Source organism: Rattus norvegicus, chromosome X (genome assembly GCF_021556685.1).
Source record: "Rattus norvegicus strain SHRSP/BbbUtx chromosome X, alternate assembly SHRSP_T2T, whole genome shotgun sequence".
Taxonomy (NCBI): Eukaryota; Metazoa; Chordata; class Mammalia; order Rodentia; family Muridae; genus Rattus; species Rattus norvegicus.
In genome coordinates, this window is record NC_141554.1 from 86437798 (window position 1) to 86461718 (window position 23921).

Sequence of the window (23921 nt, forward strand, 5' to 3'; positions counted from 1 at the left end):
ATAGCTTCAAAACAGAATAAAATACTTAGGAATATAACTTTTTTGTTTTGTTTTTTGAGACAGGGTTTCTTTGTATAGCCGTGGCTGTCCTGGAACTCACTCTGTAGGCCAGGCTGGTCTCAAAAGCACAGAGATCTGTCTGCCTCTAGCTCCCAAATGCTAGGATTAAAGGTATGACCCACCGCCACCGGGATAGAAATGACTTTTAAAAAGAGGTGAAAGATCACAAGGATTTAACCTGAAAACTACAATTTAAAAGTGGGTGTCAGATGGCTCCTATCTGCTAATCCCAGCCTTTGGATAGAAAAAGGAAGAAAATCAGAAGCTTAACCTGCGCTATGAAACATTATCTCAAAGAATTAAATATAAATATATGTTTTAACAGAAAAAGTTGAAAGGGTGAAAAGACATCCCATGCACATGGAATGGCAAAATTCATACTGTAAAAATAGCTATATTAATTACTGAAAGTGACATGTAATAAAATACATTTCACATGGAAGTCTCAACTACATTCTGAAGAATATATTTTAAAAACATACAAAATTTCACATGAAAGCAAAAACAACCCAAAATGGGCAAATAAATTTGTTTTAGTTTACTTTGTATTGCGAGAACAAAACCATCTTGGGAATGAAAGAGTCTATTTCATTTTAAAGTGTACTTCCTGTCTCTCACTAAGGAGATGAGGGCAGGAACCTGAAGACAGAAACTGGAGCAGAGACCATTGTAGGAATGAATACTGCTTACTGGCTTGCTCCCCATTGCTTGCTTGCTCTCCATATTATACAACCCAAACTAACTGCTGAAAGCTAGCACTTCAATTATTAATCAAGCCTCGAAGACTTGCCCTGATATGGGCATTTTCTCAATTGATGTTTCCTCTCTCTAGATAACTCTTATGAATATTAAAATTGACCAAAACTAACCAGCACACAATTTCAGAACGAAGATGGTCTGTGGAGAGAAAGAGATACAGAGAGACAGAACGTCATAAACTAGAAAGGAATGCATAAGAGGAAAAGAAATGATCCGAAGGGAGGCATCAGAATGGGTAAAGAAGATAGCTAAAAAGATGGGACATGAACACAGAAAGGGGGTCACTGAAGGGAAGAGGTCAGAAAAGGCAGATTAATGGATCCAAGAAGGAAAATTGGCAAGGTATAATGACATACATATATGAAAATGCAAACAAAAATCATATTCATGTGACTACTTAAAAATAAATAAATTTATGAAATGTTAAGTATATTAATGAATGCTACTTTTTACAGTATGAATGAAAGAATGAATGGGAAACCACCATACACTATATCTAGTGCTATTTTGTTTTCTAGGATTCTGGAAAACACTGTAGTTCCTTTACTTATTCTGTCTTCTGAGTCATCAAGCCTCTATTGAAAATGAGTAAATGCATACTTGGCACACTTAAGGGCTGCTTTCAAGGAGCAAAGGAATTAAGATTTAAGTTATATATAAGTTTTCCTTTTACTTCCATTGTATTCATGCATTTAAGAGAAAACTATCTATATATTTTCCTAATTAAGACTTTTAAGTTCGAACGTTGATACCCTTTAAGAAAATCATGAATTCAAATCTACTGGCTAAAGTTTATTAAAAAAAACATGAAGTCTAAAATACAATACCAAATAAATGTGGTATATACTCCTAGACACATACATATTTATATAAGAAAAGGCACATGTGAGGTTTTCAAGCCTATTAAAGTATTACTTATTTTAAAAACAAGCTCATTCCTGAGAAAAGATTTTAAAATTCATTTAGTTTACTCTTAAAGGACAAATATCCTTATTTCATCAAAGAATAGACTAAGAAACCTTGTATTTTATGTTTTACAATTACTGATGAAAATGAAAGTAATTCCAGGACTTCTTTTATGTTATGAAATTTCACATGGCACATACATAAATACGTAAACATATGTGTGTGTGTTAAATGCTACCAGGATTAAAACTTACGAATCAACATGCAGAACCCTCTGGCCACTCCTTGAACATGCAGCTGCAATGATGGATTCAGGCAAACCTACAAAAACACACACCTATATCACTTAGAATGTAGATGTAGAGAGAGATATGTTCAAATCATACTATTGCTGCAATTTTAAATAAAAGTATTTTCAATAAAGAAAATTTACAATTTTCAAAATTATAAATCTTGTATTAATGATAGATATTGCCTAAACATGCAATCAAAAACTGAGTTGGTTTATGTAGAAGAGACAATTCTTAATAAGACAAATCCTTGGAGTCTTTTCATTTGTAAATGAACATAAATAGACAACTGTTTAAAAAGCAGGGTGGCTTTGTTACTAGGAACCAAGTTAAGCACACAAGCTTATCTGATCTTCAGAAAGACACAGAGAGATAAGAATCTGCACCTGTGAGACAACAAAGACACTACTGCTCACGGATGTTAACTTCCTGCTAAAAAGATCCGGAATTGAAATTTAAACTCAGATCTAACTCCAAAGCCACAAAGTCTCTAAGAAAGAATGGCATACATTTTTTAAGTTAAAAGTTATGTTACTTAACTATCTAGCTTGTTGGTCACTATAGCAGACTGGAAAGAAAAGATTATTGCTTTGGAATGAAATATAGTCATACCATAAAGCTGATTATCTTAAAAGGAGATATAATTTACTACCAACAATATAAATAAAAAATCTAAATTGCCAAACTCAAATGTTATACTAAAGACCAGGTTTTCTGCTACATTAATAAAATGTCTTGCTATAAGCTCAAGACTCTTCCCCAATTTTCATCATCGGATTTATCATTTCAATAGAGGTCAATAGGTCCTATTATCAGTATACAGATAAAGCATATTTTGAAAGTTTAATACAAGTCAAACAAGTCAATACCACCACTACCATGAAAAATCATGTTTGTTCTACATTTTTACAAGGCAAAATAGATAAGCCCCATTCTTTGATGAGCATTTAAAGTGCTCATCAAGAATCAGATTTAAAAGAGGGGGGGGGTAGTTAACTTGCTTATGTAAAAACAAAACATGAGGCTAGGGTGGTTATAAAGGTGTCTGCTGCTATCCTCTGTCCTCCCTTTATATAACCAGTAAGTACACACACATACACACACACACACACACACACACACACACACACACACACACAAAATGGATTTTAAAAGCAGTTTTAAAGTAATACACACATGGAAGCAGTTGATATGATCTGTCTTCACTCAGCTAAAAACCACATTAAACACAAGCACCAACCACCTTCATAAAGAACTATTTTTCCAGTGTTGGATACTTTGTGGGTATATAATGTCTGGTTCGGAAAAATAAGTTTTGACCAAATGTATAGAATATAGCCATTAAATAACAATTATTGGAATCAAGCCATCATAAAGTTTTAACCAGAGAAAGAATCACACTTTTTTTTAGAATACAGGGAAATAGGAGTTTCAAATAACTACACGATACTATATTCTTCTATAGAAACTATTATTTTAATGTCTCTTACAATGATCCAAACTTTTTTGCCATACCTAAATAACTTCCTTGCTAAAGAAATATAATCAATGTTTTAAAAGTGGATAAGCAAAGAAATATTACAAAAGAGAATTATTATGTTTAAAAGTACTTTTCTAGATAATAATGATAATATTAGAATGATATGTAGACAGTTTTTGCTTTGTACCATGTTTATACTTATAACCTCACATATTTATCATTGTCATATTAGAAAATACCATGTAAAGGACAAAAGAAGCCAAATACATGGGAATTTCATATCTCTAATTCAAATAACAGCAGTTGTTCACTCCCTCCAACCTGACCTAAGTTGGAGAACAGGCTGTAAGGGCAATATAGGTAATGCAATGGAATCAGTACCATCTTGATCACTGAGACCTAGACTTGAATCTTTGTTTCACTGGTTCACTTACAGTGCAAGTTCAGACAAGTCAGATTTCCTGTGCTTCTTTTTCCTTCTATCAGTGGAAATATTTCATAGGATTATTTACTTATTAGCAAGACTATTTGTGGTGGAAATATTCTTCTTTTAATTATTTACTTTTGAGATTATGATAACTAAATCATTTCCCCCTTCATTGCACTCTTTCAAATTTGTGGCTCTTTTTTTCATTAATTGATACTACACACATGCACACACACATATTATATACTACTATACGTACATACACATACATACATGTGTGCTTATATATACTCATAAATATTCCTAAATGCTATAAATAAAAATTCCTAATATAACCTGGAAGAAAATATCCTTAGCATCCTTGAGGATTGTTTAGAAGCATCAAGTTTTCATTTAATATCACACTAAATATATACCTCTTTACACCAAATGCCAACAGCAATGCACACAATATCACTCTCCTCTATTTCACCCAAATTACCTATTCCGTCGGTAGGCAGATATGTGTTTGGAAATTTCTATGACTAAAATGAACAATCAGAAGTCAAGACTGCTGACAATGCAAAGCCAAAATGGTTTTCAATACGGAATGTGATCTGAGCCCAAACTACATAAAACCAAAATAACTACTATTTTATGAATTTCCTTAATTCTTCCATCCAGATATCACCACAAGTTTGTGAAATCCATAGATTGCTCCAATGTTAAATGTAAGGGTCCATTATTTTATGCTTAGAATTATTAAAATACCAAGCTACAAATATAGTTAGCAATGTCTTTGTGGCCAATGTTACATATTTTGTTCCACTCAGTCAATAAATAATTTCTGAGAAAAGGGCAGAGCAAAAAGAAAATGTCAGGAGGATATATATTATTTTAAATGTTTTTACAATAAAACAGTATCTTTTCAAAAAGAGTAGTTGGAGTCAAATTGGCAAATCTGAATGCCATTCTTTGAGCACACAGAGTTTGAAGAGGATTTCAGTGAGAAAAGCAGTTCCAACTTAGTGTTTAAAACAATACTTGTACTCAGAGCTGGAGAGATGGCTCAGCAGTTCAGAGTGCTTATTCTTGCAGTAGACCCAGGTTCAGTTCTGGGCACCCACACGGAAGCTCGCGACCACCTATCTCCTGTTCCAATGAGAACTACTGCACTATTCACAGCAGAAAATCAACCTTAATAAAGTGGGAGCTTTAAGTTTAAAAAAAAAAGCAACACGATTAAAACTGTTCTCAATCACTTAAGAAAATGACTGCTTGTTTTAATATGGGGGTAGGGAAAAATACCCAGCTCTGCGTGACCTTGGAAGGGACAGAGTGGCATGGTTCCTGCCTCCAGGACAGGGCCCTCGTGTAAGTCTCCATAAGTGTCAACAGCTGCTATGAGTGTATGGCTTGTTTGTGTAATAATGTTCTATTTTCTAGACCTACTAGCAGAGGAAGACTTTTTCCTTCTGAGGAATGCCCGCCCGGTTAATGTTGATGACTCCAAGAAGACTATAAACAGCGTGAGTCCAGGGTGTGGCTATATCTTACCAAAAACACTGGGACCTTCAGGACATCCCTTAAAGCTATAGGAAAGAGTTCTAAGTATATGAGTTCAAAAATGTATAATTTCTCAACTATGCAAAAATATAAGGATGCAATATGAAATAAAAGGAATCTTGTTCATGAATCTAAAAGAACAAATAACCCAGCTTGTCAGAAAAATACAAAGACAGGGAGTTACAAAGGCAGGCAGATTACTGAGTTCAAGGTCAGCCTGGGAAACAGCCAGTCCAGGCCCAAGTGTGATAGAAATGGTAGTTCCAGGGCAAGGTCCCACCCAACTAGTTTATCATCTGTGCTTACCGAAAGTAAACCAATCTCTGAATTCTTTTGCAATGTTAAGATCAAAAACATATGCTTGTTGTCTCCAAAGAATCAAAGCGCTGGGGTCCTGGGATGCTGATTCATAGGATAATCAAAAGGAAACCTCGAGTCAGTGACTGAATTGATATGTAAAATAAAAGACCAGATCTGTGTTCTGCAGATGATCTATCCAGAGTTTTTTTTTAGTATAAGAAGAGAGAACTGGTTAAAGAGCGCACATGCATGCATGCACACACATACACACACACACACACACACACACACACACACACACACACACAAGCAAGTAAGCAGCAGGACATGGACAGAGAAATATCTTATAATCGCAAGTAAGCAGAATATAGACAGAGAAACCTCCAGAGAAAGTGGAACATAAAAGAAAAGCAGACTAGAAAGGCTGCATCAAATCAAACACAGGTCTTCAACTCGGATATAGGATTTGACTTGACTTCAAGTTGTTCTTTCTCTGCTCCAGATACTCCTTTTCTCAGAACCCTCGCCAACATGAGGCTGGTTCTTGGCTGGAAAATATGTGCCATGGGGCACACGTGAAATTGGGAGGACAACTTGCAGGAGTAGGTCCTGGGAATCGAAGTCAGGTTGTCAGACTTAGTGGTAAACATTTTTACCCACCAAGCTACCTCTTGAGCCCTTTTGTTTTTATTTTGTTTAAACATGGATGTGTGCGTGTGTGTGTGTGTGTGTTTTCAGCCTTAATACCACATTCCTCTCCTCCCGGTGGGAGTACAAAACCAATTTGGTGGTTTTTCACAAAGCTTGGAATAGGTCTATCTCAAGACCCAGTTATATACCACTCCTGGGCATGTAACCAAACGATGTGCCATCATACCACAAGGATACCTGCTCAAATTATGTTCATAGCATGTTTATAAGACATCACTTATGGGGCTGGGGATTTAGCTCAGTGGTAGAGCGCTTACCTAGGAAGCGCAAGGCCCTGGGTTCGGTCCCCAGCTCCGAAAAAAAAAAAAAAAAAAAAAAAAAAAAAAAAAAAAAAGACATCACTTATAATTGGATATTAGCCCTAAAGTACAGTACACTACAATCCACAAACCCAAACAAGCTAAATAACAAGGGCCAAGGAAGGAGGCTAGAATCTCAGTCAGAAGGGGAAATAAAATAGATATGGGAGATAGATGGAAGAGAGAGCGTATGGGGAGAGGAGTGGAGGGGGAGGGCATCAGGTGTAGGGAGAGCCAGGGAGAGAGGGCCAGGAGAGTGAAGGGAAATGGGGCGAGTTCTCTAGGATGTACCAGAGACCTAGGGTGGGGGAAGGTCCTAGAAGTCTATGAGGGTGAATCTAGCTGAAATTTCTAGAGGGAGTGGGTAATGGAGCCTGAAGTGTCCACCTCCTGTAGCCAGCCAGAGAAGGGATAAGGACACCAATCCACCCACAAAACCTTTGACCTAAAATTTGCCATGCGTACAAGGTGCAGGGATAATGATGGAACAGACACTGAGGGAACGGCCAACCAATGACCGGCCAGACTTAGCTCATGGGCAGTTACCAAACCTGACACTATTAATGAACAATATGCTGTTATGCTTGCAAACAAGAGCGTAGCATAACTGTTCTCTGAGAGGCTCCGCCTAGCAGCTGACTGAAATAGATGCAAAGGCCCACAGCCAAACATTAGACAGAGCTCCAGAAGTCTTATAGAAGAGCTGCGGAAGGATTGAGGAACCCAGAGGAGATATAGAATCTACAAGACCAATAGAGTCAACTAACCTGGACCACTGGGGCTCTCAGAGTCTGAATCACCAACCAAAGAACACACAGACTGGACCTAGGCTTCCCAGCACATATATAGCAGATGTGCAGCTTGAGGTCTTTATGCATGTCCTGAACAAATATGTGTGTGGGGAGGGAGGGTGCTGCTATCCCAAAAGCTGTTGCCTGTTTGTAGAATGTATTCTTCTAGCTGGGCTGCCTTGTCTGGCCTCAGTGGTCAAGAATGCACCTAGCACTGCAAAGACTTGATGTGACAGGGTTGGTGAATACCGGGGGAGCCTCCACCCCCTCAGAGGAGAATGGAAGGGCGACGGGGAAGGAGTGTGGGAGAGGGAGACCAGGAGGGGGCAGTGAGTGGGATGTATGTAAAGTGAATAAATAAAAAAAAGTTTAAAAATTATATATAAAATTTATACAAATATATAAATATCTAAATATACATTTATAAATATATTTAAATATATAAATATATTAAAATATTAACAATATATTATACATAATATATAGTATATTTATTACACACAAAACAATATATACATATAAATAGACTTAAAATATTTATATATTAAAAATTTTAAATATATGTATTTGACACCTATGCAATGTTTTATTAGTTATTATTTAAGTTAATCTTGTTTATAAAAAGCAAAGAAATTATTTTATATATTCTACAGGAGTTCCTCAAACATTTGACAGAATTTAAACATTTCCCATTAAATATGATAATTAATTAGTTGAGGCTTTCCCAAAGAATCTGCTCTGCCACTCAACTATAGGAGAAATGCATAATTCTTACATAAGAACATCTTTGATAGGAAACCAGGAAAGGGAATAACATAAAAAAGAAAAAAAAAAAAAAAAGAAAACTCATCCTTGCTTAGGACCTAAGTTTGGTTCCTAGGACCTACATGGAGCTCACAACTCTCTGTAACTTCAGGGGTTCTAATGCCTAATTCTGGGCTCTACCAGCAGTCACATGAGTTCAGAATGTAGTTGGTGTGTGTGTGTGTGTAATCATGCAGACAGTTATAGATATATTTAAAATAAAAATAAATAAATATTTTAAAAGCAAGTTAAAAAAAAGAACATCTTTGACTGAAAAGACAGTAAAATCAGATACATAAAAGGTAAGAAAATGACTTTTATTAATAGTTGTAATGGAGAATATGGAGTCTTGGCCATCAGATCTTCTCAGTTAATGTTCTCCTACATAGTTGTCAGCTAAAAAAATATATCTGAGGAGCTTCTGGATTGTTATACAATCACATACTCTCATGAACAGCCCCATCCTTTCCAATTTTTCATACTCATTAAGATAAAATAAGGATATTTAATAATCAAATGAAGACTCAAGATTAAAATCAGGGTCAAGGTTATAAAGTGAGTATTTTCAAAAATATTATCTTAAATATTTATAGGAATGAGAAAGTTATTCATTTGCTATTAAAATTACCTTTAATCCAAATGATCAATATTGAAATTTGCCATTTACAACTAAAATATTTAGGTTACTTCTTTCTACATGATATATTCTTAAAACAGTATTTGTATTTATAACTGATTTTTCTTAACAGTACCCTTACATAAGGAAAACATAAAATAAAGTACTTACACCACTCCTAGTGACTCAAACAATAAATAATAGATTCCCCTGACAGGACTTTGATGACCTGGCAAAGCCCGAGTGCTTTCAGCCCAAATCATATGAAACCATAAATCACTCTTTATTTTATAGAACATTTCAAAATGGATTCCTGCTTTCTACCTTGAAAGTCATTTCATGTGTTATTTATAACTAGTGAAGACCAGAATGGAAAGAAAATTACATAGAACTAGAAAATTTACTGTGACTACTTTTATGAAGAACAATTTCTTTCTTTTCTTTCTTTCTTTCTTTCTTTTTTTTTTTTTTTGGAAAAGAAATGAATGACAAGAAGCAACGTGTGAGTACAAGCTTTTAGTGGGCCATAGCTTTTACTTTACTACTTAAACAACCCTATGTTGAGCCCTGCACATCACAAACAAAACAGAAGCAACAGTAAGTACAGAAATGACTAGAGAGCAATACAAGGGTAAGACTCTATACTTGAGCGGTTACAGCCACTCAAAAAAAGATGACCTAAATTAAGCAGAAACTCAATTTCAGCTGAGGCTCAAGTCATTTTGTTTAGTCCTAATTTGAGTTTCACATTCAGAATACTTTTAGTGGATACTTTAAAATGAAAAGAGAAGAATGCCAGAGGAACAAAAAAAAACAGATAAAATAGTGTTCATAAATTCAAAATTAATTCACATTAATTCTTTACAAACTATCAAGTACATTATTAATAAATTATGTTTAAAATCTAGTGAATGTCTTCCTTGTAAAAATATTGTACATATATACACATATGTGTGTTTGTTTAATTTTTCTAGCATTTAAAAATTATGCTACCTATTAAAATATTAATGCAAGTCCAATATAATGGAAGGGTTTAGGAATGGCTAATAATAAGAACACTGTTCCGGGACTCAGAGTGCTGAATGCTGAACCAAACACTAAGAGAACTGGCTTATTCTTTTCTGGTTCATATTAAATAGCTTTGACATTGGGAAAGCAATTGCCATTCCCTCCCTGGAATTACCTTCTATACATACATACGCTTATTAGAAGAGCTTAGAATAAATGATGCAAAGGCTCATTTTAGACTGTAAAAATATGAATTGACATTCTATACTATATAGGCAAATATTTTTAGACAAATGAGATGAAATGAAAAAAAATAAAATAAAATTCTTGGAAGACCACAGGAGCAAGAGTTGATGAATCTCCCTGAAGACCTTCAAAGTATCAAATCCTACAACATCTACAACAAAACCTGGCAACACATTACCATCATAAACCTCAAAATATTTGTGTGTCAATTCCAACAGCCAATAGTAAACCCATCACCTTAAGAACTAAAAAACCTCTGGATTGACATCATATACTGGCTAGAAGGTTGTCAGGGTATTCTTAGAATATGGGGGGGGGGGGTGAAAGCAGGAGATGCTGAAAGTTTTAATGGTAAGTAAAATGAAATGGGTATATAAGAATGGGTCAGAATCCCGAGAAACTGATAAATCAAACTCTTCTGAACTGTGTGCTAGGGAGCTAAGTATATGTAGAATGAGGGATGAGAGGGTAGGAAAAAGGAGTAGGTAGAGGAAGGTAAAACAATCACAAAGATGTTTGGTAAAACCGTATGGAAAACATTCCTCCTGAAGCCAAAATCTGTCAAATTAAAAATCTAATACTAGATTTTGGGGTATGGAATACCTCCCCTCAAGCTGTTGATTAGGGAAGAATCTCAGAGACCCCACACACACACCCTACAAAAACAGAATGCAGGCTATTGCCACTGCTCTTGATTGTCTAACAGAACTCGGTGTTAAGATCCTACACATTTTTGACTCACAACTTGGAGAAATCACATTGACATTGACCCTCCTTGCTGGCTATTTCTCATAGTACCAGAAGGTGCTATACAGACTACTAGGGGAGAAAAACAACATCAGCACTTTTACCCAAGTATGAACCTTGTGAGCTACAATAATGGCTGGTATGCAACAAGATATGCAACAGTGGCGTGAATGTTATTTGGGATAGTCAACCACTCTCAGGATGGCTTTAAGGCCTGACCCAGAGAATGAAACTCATGCCTGCTACTGTAAAGCTGGCTAAGAAACAGTGACTGGAACTCCGGCCTTAGAGGTGAACAACTTTCAATGTACCAAATGGTTATAGCCTCAAATTGTGTGCTTTCTCTTCCCCAATATATATGGAGGAAAGTAACCTGGAGTTGAAGAGGGAAGGGGAGAGTATGGTCAAATACACTGTACACATGTGTAAATTTCCCAATGAATAAAAAAATACTAGATTAAAAGGAAGAAGTAACTGCTCTCAACATCTTCCAAATCCATCAAAAGAGATAAAATAGGGCACATGGAATGGGAAAGACAAAATTGGCCGAGGGAAATAGTCAATAGATCTCAGATGCCAATATGTTTTCACTGCATGAAAACAGAAGAGAAAGACCTGGAACAGGAATGTTCAAAAACCTATAGTGGCCTATTGAAAAACACAAGGATAGGACATTTCACACAAAAACAATATGGATGAATTCTGTTCAAGGCACATTAAGAGAAATAAAACACAGCAAGAAAACACTCCAAACAGACAAAACAATTATCAAAAACAACCAGACAAGTTCAATGACAATTTTAACCTAGTTATGGTAATAAAAGGTGAGAAAATTTAGGAAAATCATTACAAATCTGAGCTATAAATCAAAATAAGAAAGCCTCAAATGCAGGCTGATTAGAGAGCAGGAACATTTGAAAGACTACCTCCTAGTTGTTATTGTTTTTTGCTTTGTCAACGTTCTATAAACTAGAGTCATTTGGGTAGAAGATGATGTTATATCTTGACGTTCTTTCTAAGTTATCTGGAGTTGGATGGTGACATAAGAAAGCAGTTAGAGAATACAGAGAAAACAAAAGTTGCTATGCAGACTTGATAACTGATCCAACTGGGAATCTGATACCTGGGGAGATATTTATACTGCTTCATTTTTTTTAAATTTTTGATAATAAAATTGAGTCTACAATGGATGATGAGGTAGACTGAGTGCTCATTTCAAGACTTATAAAATCAAAATCTATTTTCGTTTTTTACTTTATGTTTGAGATTATAATTACAACATATCTTCCTTCACTTTCTTCCTTCTAAACCCTCCCCATAGAACCCTCCCTGCTCTCCTTTAAAGATCATGGTTTCTTTTATCACCAATTTTTATTATGTATATACAATGTGCATATATATTCCTATAACCTGTTCTATATAATGCTATTTGTATGTACATTTCCAAGGCTGACTGTTTGGCACTGGACAACCAAATGGTGTGCTCTTCCCAGGAGATAAGTTTGCAACATAGACATATAGCAGAGTACCAGAATTAATGAATGAATGAATGAATGAATGAATGAATGAATGAATGCATAAGTCCCCTTATAAACTTTCTGTTTTAAGTACAGGTTGAGCCAGTGAGATGGCTTAGTGAGCAACTGTACAGACCTGACAATTTGAGTTTGTTTCCTGGAACCTGTGTTGGAATCAGAGAATCTACAGGCAATTTCATTTTTGTTTTTGACTCACCTCATACCCTTGCCTGGCCTTGAACTCATGGCAATCCCCCTGCCTCAGATTCTAAAGTGCTGGTATAAGTGTGAACCGCCACACCCAAGTATCTGCCTATGCTTGTCCAGCAGATGCAAAACCCAGTTTTGACCTCCATCACTTCAAATGATTATTTGAAATGTAAAGCCATTAAATGATAAAATTTTGTGTAATTAAAACTAGCTTTAGTGCATGAACAATTTTATACTATATTTTCAAGAATGATAAATTACACTAATACTTTTACCTACTCTTTGAGAGAAGGAAAATGTTTTCTATGCATATCTGCAAATGCCAGAAACCAAAGAAGAAAATCTCTGATATACTAGAAATGCGAAATTTATACATCTCCACATGTGTGCAATATCACCATAAGCATAAGGCACAATTAGAAACCAAATATGGCAGTAAAAAACACACATACAAAATGACAATATCCCAACAAACCGAATTCAAGAACACAGTAAGACTGATCTCTGCAATGCAAAGACAGTTAAACATATGTAAACATGACTCACCACATTAACAGAACCAACAACGAGAATGTAGTTATTTAAATAGCTATAGGAGCATTTGAGAGAATTCAACAAATCTTCATGAAGAAAACTTCTAAGCAACTCAGTATATATAAAAGGACTGTAACTTATCAAAGTAGAAGCTCTGCTAAGATTTGGAATTAAACCAGGATGTTACCACTGTTGTTCAGCATAATACTCTAAGTGCTCACCAGAGCAATGGAGCAAGAAAAGGACAAAAGGCATCTAAATTCAAAATGAAAGAAAATCAAACTGTCCTTGACAGGACTCGATTTACACAGAAAACTATTCAGTCATCACTCACCAAGGAACAGCTGGAACTAATGAATTAGGAAACTCAGCAAAACTCAAGACACAAAACCAACAGACAAGTATCAGTTAGTATTCTGAGACACTAATAGTGAATTAACTGAAAAAAGACCTAACAATCCCAGTAACAATGCCTATAAAAATAACACATCAAGGAAAAAGGAAATATAAATTCATATATTTCCACATAAGACATCACATAAAAATACAAGACACACTTAGAAATTGGATATAACAATGAGAACACATACAAAAAATGTCAATTTCCCTAAAAGCAAAAGAGGCAAAAGATGTCTATGAAAATCATAAAGTGATAAAAGAAACTGGAAAGGGCATCAAAAAGAGGGCATGGAGGATGGTGGGTGTGGTTGGCAAACACCTTTAATTCCAGGACTTGGGAGGCAGAGGCACAGATGGGCATACCTCTGTGAGTTGAAGACCAGCCTGGTTTACAAAGTGAGTTTCAGGCCAGGCAGGGCTACAAAGTTAAGAGTCAAACTCAAAGAAGAAAAGGAAAGGAACAGAAACACAATGGAAAGGAAAGGAAAAGAAAAAGAAAAGAGAAAAAAAATCACATTTTTATTAGAATTAATCTGGTTAAAATACCATGATGCCATCTACAGATTCAATACAATATCAAAATATCAGTATTTTCACAGAATCAGAAACAGAACCATAAAAGACCTCAAATATGCAAAGCCTATAATAAGGCCAAAAAAAAAAAAAAAAAGAACGAAGTTCTACCTTACTTTAACATAACAAACCAATGGTACCTAATAATGAACTAAAACAGTGTGTCAGCAAACACAAAAACTAGACAAACCAGTAGAACAGAAGTGAGAGCACAAAGTTCAAACCACCCTCTACATTAATAGCCAAGTGACTTTGACAAAAAGAACCAAGAACACATAGCAGGAAAGGGCCAGTCCTCTCAGTAAGTTTTGCTCGGAAAAGAATATTGAGGTGCAAAGGAATGTAATCACACCCCTGTATCTCCCTACTTACAGCTATCAACCCAAATAAAACTAAGGACATCTGAAAGGCCCAAATCTATGAGTCTTGCAAAAGCAAACATAAAAAACACTCACAGGCATCGGTATGGGTAAAGAGATTTTGGAAATGACCCCAACTATGCAAGCAACAGAAGCTGAAACTGAAAAATGTGTTCCTATCAACTTAAAAAGCTTCTCTTACAGCAAAAGAAACAGTCAAAATTAAAGAGATAGGCCTGGTACTAAAGAGAGTGCTTATGTAACATATATTATAGGACTGGATCAGTGGTCTTCACTGGGGCTGGGAAATGACTGAAGAGACAGATAAAACGACTAGTAGGACAGGAGAAAATATTTGCAAACTATACATCTGAGAAGCAGTTACATTAATATACAAAATACACAAGGAATTGAACTTAATAGCATAAAAGAAAATCAAATTTAAAAGGGACTAAAGGACAAATTAGGCATTTGGGGGGTTTTTTGGGGGATTTTTTTGTTTTTTTGGTTTTTTTTGTTTGTTTGTTTGTTTTTTTGTTTGTTTGTTTGTGTTTTTGACTGCCTGCTTGCTTTTCAAGAGAGGGTTTCCCTGTGTAGCCCTGACTATCCTGAAACTCACTCTGTAGACCAGGACATCCTGGAAATCAAGAGATCTGCCTGCCTCTGGCTCCGAAGTACTGAGATTAAAAGCATGAAATGATTCAGAAAAGGCATTGCTCTTTTCTGTTTTTTGATATTTTATTTATTTTCATTTCAAATGTTATCCCCTTTCCTGGTTTCCGCTGCACACATCCCCTATCCTATCCTCCCTCTATGAGGGTGCTCTCCCTCCCACCTACCCACTCCTAGCTCACCACCCTGGCATTCCCCTACACTGGGGCATTGAGTCTTCAAAGGACCAAGGGCCCCTCCTCTCATTGATGCCAAATAAGTCCATCCTCTGCTACATATGTGGCAGGCATCATGGGTCCCTCCATGTGTACTCTTTGGTTGGTGGTTTAGTGTCTGGGAGTGCTGGGGAGTCTGGTTGGTGATATTGTGGTTCTTCCTATGGGGTTGCAATCCCCTTCGGCTACTTCAGTCCTTTCCCTAACTCCTCCATTGGGGTCCCCATGTCGGTCCAATGGTTGGCTGCAAGCAATTTCATTAGTATTGGTCATGTTCTGGCAGAGCCTCTCAGAGGACACCTATACCAGGCTCCTGTCAGTATGCACTTCTTGGCATCAGCAACAGTGTCTGAGTTTGGTATCTGTATATGGGATGGATCCCCAGGTGGGGCAGTCTCTGAATGGCTTTCCCTCCAGTCTCTTCTCCGTATTTTGTTCCTGTATTTCCTTCAGACAGGAACCATTCTAGGTTAAAAATTTGGAGATGAGTGGGTGGTCTCATCCCCCAATGGAGGGCCTTGCCTAACTTCTGGATATGGTCTCTACAGGTTCTCCCTCCCCTTTGTTGAGCAGTTCAGCTAATGTCATCCCTGTTGGGTCCTGGGAGCCTTTTGTTTTCCAGGCACCTGTGACTTTCTGGTGGCTAGTCCCAGTTCCCCATTCCCCATTACAACATACCTCTGTTCAATTTCCTGACCTTCTGAGTATCATACCCATCCTGCCCCATTTTCCCTTCCGCTTCCTCTCTTCCTCCCAAGTCCCTCCTACACTTTACCTCCTGTGAGTATTTTGTTCCCCCTACTAAGAAAGACTGAAACATCCAAACTTTGATCTTCCTTCCTCTTGAACTTCATATGGTCTGTGGATTGTATCTTGGGTAATTTGAGCTTTTGGGCTAATAACCACTTTTCAGTGAGTGCATACCATGTACCACATTTTCTATACGTATTCCTCTGTTAACAGACATCTGGTTCTTTCCAGCTTCTGGCTATTCTGAAAGAGGAGATATGGAGACAAAGTTTGGGGCAGAGACTGAAGCAATGGCCATTCAGAGCCTGCCCCACCTGGAGATCTGTCATATACACACACACACACACACACACACACACACACACACACACACACACACACAGAGCCACCAAGCCTAGACAATAGTGATGAAGCCAAGAGGTGCATGCTGACAGGAGCCTGATATAGCTGTCTCTTGAGCTGTCTCATGACAAATACAGAGGCAAATGCTAGCAGCAAACCACTGAACTGAGAACAGGGTCCCCATTGGAAGAGTTAGAGAAAGGATTGAAGAAGCTGAAAGGGCTTGCAACCCCATAAGAACAATAATACCAACTAACCAGAGCTCCCAGGGACTAAACCACCAAAGTGTACACATGGAAAAACCCATGGCTCCAGCTGCAGATGTAACAGAGGATGGCCTTGTTGGACACCAACGGGAGGAGAAGCCCTTGGTCCTACCAAGGTTGGACCTCCCAGTGTAGGGGAATGTCAGGGCTGGGAGTCAGGAAGGGGGGTTAGTTGGGGAGGGGGAACAGCCTTATAGAAGGGGGAGGGGCTTGGGATAAGGGGCTTATGGACAGGAAATCAGGAAAGGGAATAACATTTGAAATGTAAATAAAAAATATCCAATAAAAAATGGAAAAAAGTTTCCTTTTTCTCTGCATCTTTACTTTTTTTTATTTTTTGGTCTTTCCAGTTATTGTGATAAAGATATAACTCAATCTTTTTTAAATTTGCATATCCTAGATATTTGAGAGATTTCTCATATATCTATCAGCTGCTTGTTTTAAGAAATGTCCAGGAGTGGTATAGCTGGGTCCTCAGGTAGTACTATGTCCAACCACCAGACAGATTTCCAGAGTGGTTGTAACAGCTTGCAATCCCACCAACAATGGAGAATTGTTCCTCTTTCTCCACAACCTCACCAGCATCTGCTGTCATCTGAGTTTTTGATCATAGCCATTCTGACTAGTGTGAGGTGAAATCTCGGGGTTATTTTGATTTGCATTTCCCTGATGACTATTTATAATAGCCAGAAGCTGGAAAGAACACAGTGCCCTTCAATGGGGAAATGGAAAGAGAAAATGTGGTACATCTACAAAATGGAGTACTACTCAGCTATTAAAACAATGACTTCATGAAATTCTTAGGCAAATGGATGGATCTAGAAAATATCACCCTGAGTGAAGTAACCCAGTCACAAAAAAAAAAAAATTACATGGTATGTACTCGCTGATAAGTGAATATTAGTCCAAAAGTTCGAATTACCCAAGATACAATCCACAGACTACATGAAGTTCAAGAAGGACAACCAAAGCATGGATGCTTCAATCCTTCTTAAAAGGGAAAACAAAAATTTTCATAGGAGGAGAAAAAAGAAACTCTTATACACTGCTAGTAAGAATGTAATTTTCTATAGTCATTGCAAAAAAAGGTATAAGGATTTCTCAAGCTACCAAAATTCGGACAACTGTTATTTCTAGACTTCCCCCTACTAAGTATATACCAAAAGGAAACAATCTTCATGTTAAAGAGACAAGTACATTCTTTTTTGTCTTTTCTTGTTTTTTTTTTAATTCTTCTCTCATATATTATGTCCTGACCACAGTTTCCCCTCCTCACCTCATCCCACTCCCCACCACTTCCCCTAGCCCCCAGATCAACCTTCTCCCCACCTCCCCTCAGAAAAAAAGCAAGCCTCCCAGGGACAGCAAACAAAGAGCAAGTATATTCTTAATTTCATTCTAATTCACAACAGCCAATGTATGAAAACTAAAATGTCTGTCATGTGCTAAATGACAGAGAATGGAGTATATAGACACAATTGAACAGTATTCTGCCATTAAAAAAAAAAGAAGAAGAATGATAGCTCAGGATTAAGAGCACTTGTTGCTCTTCCAGAGGAACTATGTCCAATTTCCAGCACCTACAAAGTGCTTCACAGCCATCCACATAATGCCAGTTGTAATCCCTTCTCTAATCTCCTTGAGTATGCATCTGGTGCACATATATATATGCAACCAAAATGCTCATACATAATTTTTTTTAAAAAAAGAATGAGATCTTGCCACCTGGAACAACATAGTATGTAAAATGAAACAAGTCAATATAGAAACAAATACCATGTGATCTTTATGGAATCCACACCATCTCACAGTTAAGAGAACACTGATATAACAGAAACTGGGGAAAGAAGGTAAAAGAGGAATGGAGAGAGTTTGGTCATTAAGAAGTGACCTGGTGACCTATGATACACCATAACGAATATACCACACTATACATTTAGCAATAATTTGGAGTGATTTCAAGAATATGGATAAAAAAATTTAAAGTGATAGTCATCCTAGCCAGTATGTGTAATATACAAGTATGTCTTAATCAAAATATCAATGGTATTTAAATACATGACAAAAATTAAGTTAATTAATTACTACATATTTAATAATAAGACAGGTAATGATCTAAAGAATAGGTTAAGGCAATTCACAAAGAAAATACAGTGGCCAAATTACATATTCACCCTTATTTATCATGAAATATAAATTCAAACAAGAAATATTATTTGTATGTCAAGTATGTGGCCAAAAGTAATATGTATTTATCAAGTTTACTGTTCTACAGATGGCCTGTAAGGTTTTAAGGATAAACTTAAATTCAAGGGTAACCTGTGACATAATTAATCCTCCCCATGGGTGATTACATGTCTTTGCAGAAAACTACATGGCCATCTCATAACCAAAAGGAAAAATGCCTTTAGGTGAATCGTTTTTGGAAAAGTCAGTTCACTAATTCTGAGCCCTTATGACCTCTAGTTAAGGCCTGACTACCAGCAATCCTGCTGTCCTTTCATTATACCAAACTGTAAAATAAAGTTGATCTTTTTTCTTAGTAAAAGAAACCCAGAGAGCCTGTGTATCTCTGCATGCATTTATAGCTCTTCTCTAAGAACACCAAGTTTTAGCATTTGCTGCAATGACCATAAAAGAAGTTAACAATAATGAAAAATAAGACATGAATGCCAATACTGAAAGATAAATTATTCTCAGAACCATATCATTATTATGTGATTACAAAACTTGGAATGAATGAAATTCAACTGAAACAATCTGTATCTTAAAACATGACTCTGATCTCATTGCTTTAGTGACTGATTGGTTTTTGCTTTGGGGATTTTTGGGGGAAGGGGAATAAATGTAACTAGGTCATCCTGTTTGCCTCCATATAAGGGTTTACAAGCTGACTCCAATATCATAATATTGTCAATAATTAAGGCCCAAACATGAAGCTATTTTTGGCATCAGTTTAAAAAAAATGCCAACCTAAGCCTAGAGCAAACTAATCAAATTTTTGGAGGATATGGTGCTTCTTTTCACTTAAAAAAAATTCAACAATCTCAATTCAGTATCTCAATTCTAGTTGTCAATAACTTGTCTAACCTATACAACGTAGGTCAAAATTGGCAAAATCTAGGGTTTTACACTTACTTGAGGTGAGATAATATTTACTCCAGAACTGGTAGTAGTAAGAAACCATTTATTATACCAAATTGATATGGACAAGCATGTATTGAAAAACACTAGTGGGGGGGATAGATGCTAGAAAATCAAGCCAGCCTAAGTGCTTTGTAAAATCTAGTTTGAGATGAAATAAAGTAAGTTGCCTCTGTTTCCTCAACTATTCGTAATCTGTTTAGGGTTTGCTTTGGTTTGTGTTTTGAGAGATTGCTGTTTGTTTTGCTGATGTTTTCCATATCTGCCTCAGTATGAAAACATGTCAACTCTTAAAATCATGCTCCGATAAATCACTAACTGTGGCAAATTATTGTCTCTTTGAATACTGTCCTTTAAATTATTAGAAAAACAAAAAGCAAATCTTTAGAAAAGCATCCTTATTCTACTAACAACAACTACATGTCTCCCGAATTCCCAATCTTCTACACTACAGATTATACACAGGGCATAGATAGACAGACATTAGCTCTAAGGCTTTATACACACAGCAGGAACAGCCTAACTTTTCAGTTCTCCCTGAAACTGAATGGCAGATGATTTCACATGAGTTACAGGTCAATTATATGGAATCATAATTGTTTCTGTGCATTGGGATTTTATGTTAAACACGAGGATGTGAGGTTGAGCAAGCACATTTGATTTTAATTGCTGTAGCCTGAGTTATCCAAAACATCATGAGAACACTGGAGAAAATGAGAAAATGACAAGCAGCACGGGAGATGAAAACGATGCTGCCCAGGGAACTTTGGTAACAGATGCGGCTCTCTCTGAGGGACTGGCTCAAATTTATGATTTACAGAGCAGCTCAGAGAATCCTCGGAATTAAATAAATCCTCCTTACTTTGTTAGGTCTCGAAAGAAGAAAAGATGACTTTCCTACCAAAAAAAAAGAAAGAAAGAAAGAAAGAAAGAAAGAAAGAAAGAAAGAAAGAAAGCTCAAAGAAGTACAAATTAAAACAGCAAGATCTGTAGGCGTTCTTTACCTCCTACCTCTTAGCAATGAAAAAGCACTTCACACTATGTTCTCAGTTAAAATGAATGATAAATCTATTTAAAACAGATGATAAATAATTCAAACTGGTGAAGCAAACTCAAAACTAAAAAATAAAAAAGGAATATCTATAAACTACCAGATAAAAAATCTGATTTAGCAAAAAGTGTTAAAAATCAAAGGTCTTTCTAAGCAAGCAGCTAATGGGAAGAGGAAGATAATGAACCTTACATTACCATCCTTCCAGGACTCTCCATGAAAATCATGAGCTCTTCCTTGATGTCCTTCAGGCAATACTAATGATAATAAAAGCACTTCACTATGGCTTTCAGGCCATAAAAAAAAATCACCTATATTATGTAAGCATTTTATAGGAAGTATTTCTTCAATATTTAACACAGCTCAATGAAATTCATCTTATTTAGAAATAAGGTGAAACTTAAGAACAGCTAAGGGTGTACCTAATGGGGCACACAAAGCATAGGTGGGATTCAAATTCTATCATCACCTTATCACACTGCTCAAATGAGATACATGCATGTAAAAGTATGCGTAATATATGGGAGGTGTCTTAGTTAGGGTTTTACTGCTCTAAAGAGGCACCATGATCAAGGCAAGTCTTATAAAGGGCAACATTTAATTAGAGCTGGCTTACAGGATTCAGTCCATTATCACGAAGGCAGGAACATGGCAGTGTCTAGGCAGGCATGGTACAAGACGAGCTGAGATTTCTACACCTTCATCTAAAAGCTGCTAGAAGCCTTGCTCCCAGGCGGCTAAGCCAAGGGTCTTAAAGCTACACTTCCTCCAACAAGGCTACACCTATTCCAAGGCCATACCTCCAAATAGTGCCACTCCCTGGGGTAAACATATTCAAACCACTACAGAAGGTCTAACACTGATGAATCTAAAGGACTTTTGAAATACTACTTTCAATTTTATTGACTATTAAGTTGCTTACCATTCTATAGGCATTATTTTTTGTGTATAAAGATATTTTATTATATGTATTTTATCATTTATTATATGTATTATGATAAATTGAGTAATTTAAGGGCTAGCATCCATTTCGTGAATTACAGAGAAGTGCCAACTTGCTTTTTAAAAAAGAAAGCCACTCTCAACAACAGGTATAAGAATGCAGATATAGGGAAGGATTATGTGTCCATTGTGATAAGAGAAGCACACACAAACATGCTAAGATATAAATATTGTAAGTCACTTGTACTGAGCCTCACTTCCAGACAATTTAGCAAATATCAGTTTTTACACCACTTCCTACAGCATTACTATCCTCCAAGGTTTAGAAACCATACCCTACTGCTATCTGAAATATTAAAATCCTTGAATGAGCAGCCAGCCAAAATTAACATCAGTGCTGCAATTTGAAACATCAAGAATGGGACTGTACTATTTACATGAACATTCCTAAAAAGGCAGCTTACCATTTAAATATATATATTTACCTGCACACAATGGTAAATCCTTTAGAGAAGCCAGCTCTTTAAAAAAAAAAAAACAATGAATAGGGCTGGGGATGTAGCTCAGTACAGGACTTGAAGAGCATATGCAAAGGCTGAGGTTCAAGGACCACCAGGACAAGACTCGAGGGAGGGAGTGGAAAAAGAACAGATCTAACTTCTTTAAAGAAATACCTATGAAATTAAATAAGCTAGCTTACAAAGTATCTTAGAGGAGGAACTTCTACCCAAAGATAAAGCAGTATAGTTAAGAAAGAATAGCATGCAGACTAAATTCCTACATGGTATTCTGAAAACATAAATAACCAATGACATGAAAAATGTCCATGGTTCTAAGAAAAATTGTGGAATTTTAACTCTGAGGAAAGCCAAAAAGTTCCTAAGAAAAAACAATATGTTAAATATTACAACCACAATAGGAGTACGTACTTGATGGCAGTAAAGTATTACAAGTATTGATTGTGTGTGTGTGTGTGTGTGTGTGTGTGTGTGTGTGTGTGTTTACACTAAACAATGTCAAGGTATTATGCCACTTCATGTATTTCCCTTTCTTATATAGATAGAAACTGCCAATCACTTGTACATCTAATAGCACAACCCAAACATATTCTTGGTAACAGTTTATGCCTCCGAATGATGTGGTTATAGTATATTCTAAGCAGCTAGAATTCTTTCTAAAATAACAATATATTCCAAGTGAAGAGCTGAAGAATGTCCCTATATATGACATATGTCAATATTATCATATAATCCTTATAACTTAGATTTCTTCTGCACTTTTAACTTCTTGGCTTTGCTGGAGATTATACAAGTTACCAGAAAAGTCACCTTTAGGACCTGTAACTAATGATAACTTTTCCACACACCCCAAAATTGTCATGAAAATTACACTTTAAATGCCAAACTCTTCTGAAATGACATATGTACCAAAGCCAAAGATCACATTCTAAGAATTTGTGTCCATTTTCTTCCCCACCAAGATTCCAATTGGTTTTCCCTCTTTAATCTTTTTTTTAATCTTTCCCCCCACAATTCAAGTACTGTATCTTAATTCTGTTCCTTTAGGTATTCTGATATAATTTTCCCATATCTTGAAACTATGACCTTAAAGGAAACTTTAATCCATGCCATGCAAAAAGTAAAGATGCACATTATTTAAGGTTGATAAACTTTTAAAGCATTCTTAGATGATGCTACATGATGAAGCAATTGTCTTCTGATGACAGTTTAACTAAACAGTTGTTAAAAGGGAGCTACAACGCACAGCTCTTTCTTATAATGACATGCTTCATTATGCTTTTGATAACAGAACCCAAGTTATAAAACACTGCTTTACCTACAAATTTCCTAAGTGCAAATTTAATACAGTCAACACATTTAAAGTCTACCCTTAGCAATGTATTTGAGAAGGAAATCACAATGTTTCAATAACGAAGCCAATTAAAAGCAATGATTGAA

General features: G+C 36.2%; 1 protein-coding gene across 3 annotated transcripts in view; it reads right to left on the minus strand.

Moving 5' to 3' along the window:
• Chm (CHM Rab escort protein) overlaps nt 1-23921 on the minus strand; it is a 158761-nt gene that overhangs the window by 132994 nt on the left and 1846 nt on the right. For all 3 annotated transcript variants that reach the window (NR_197594.1, NM_017067.2, NM_001433732.1), the window contains 1 exon segment: nt 1980-2046. Coding sequence is in view for 1 of the 3 variants with exons in the window: in NM_017067.2 (NP_058763.2) it covers nt 1980-2046 (67 nt within the window). In the remaining 2 variants the exon portion in view is untranslated.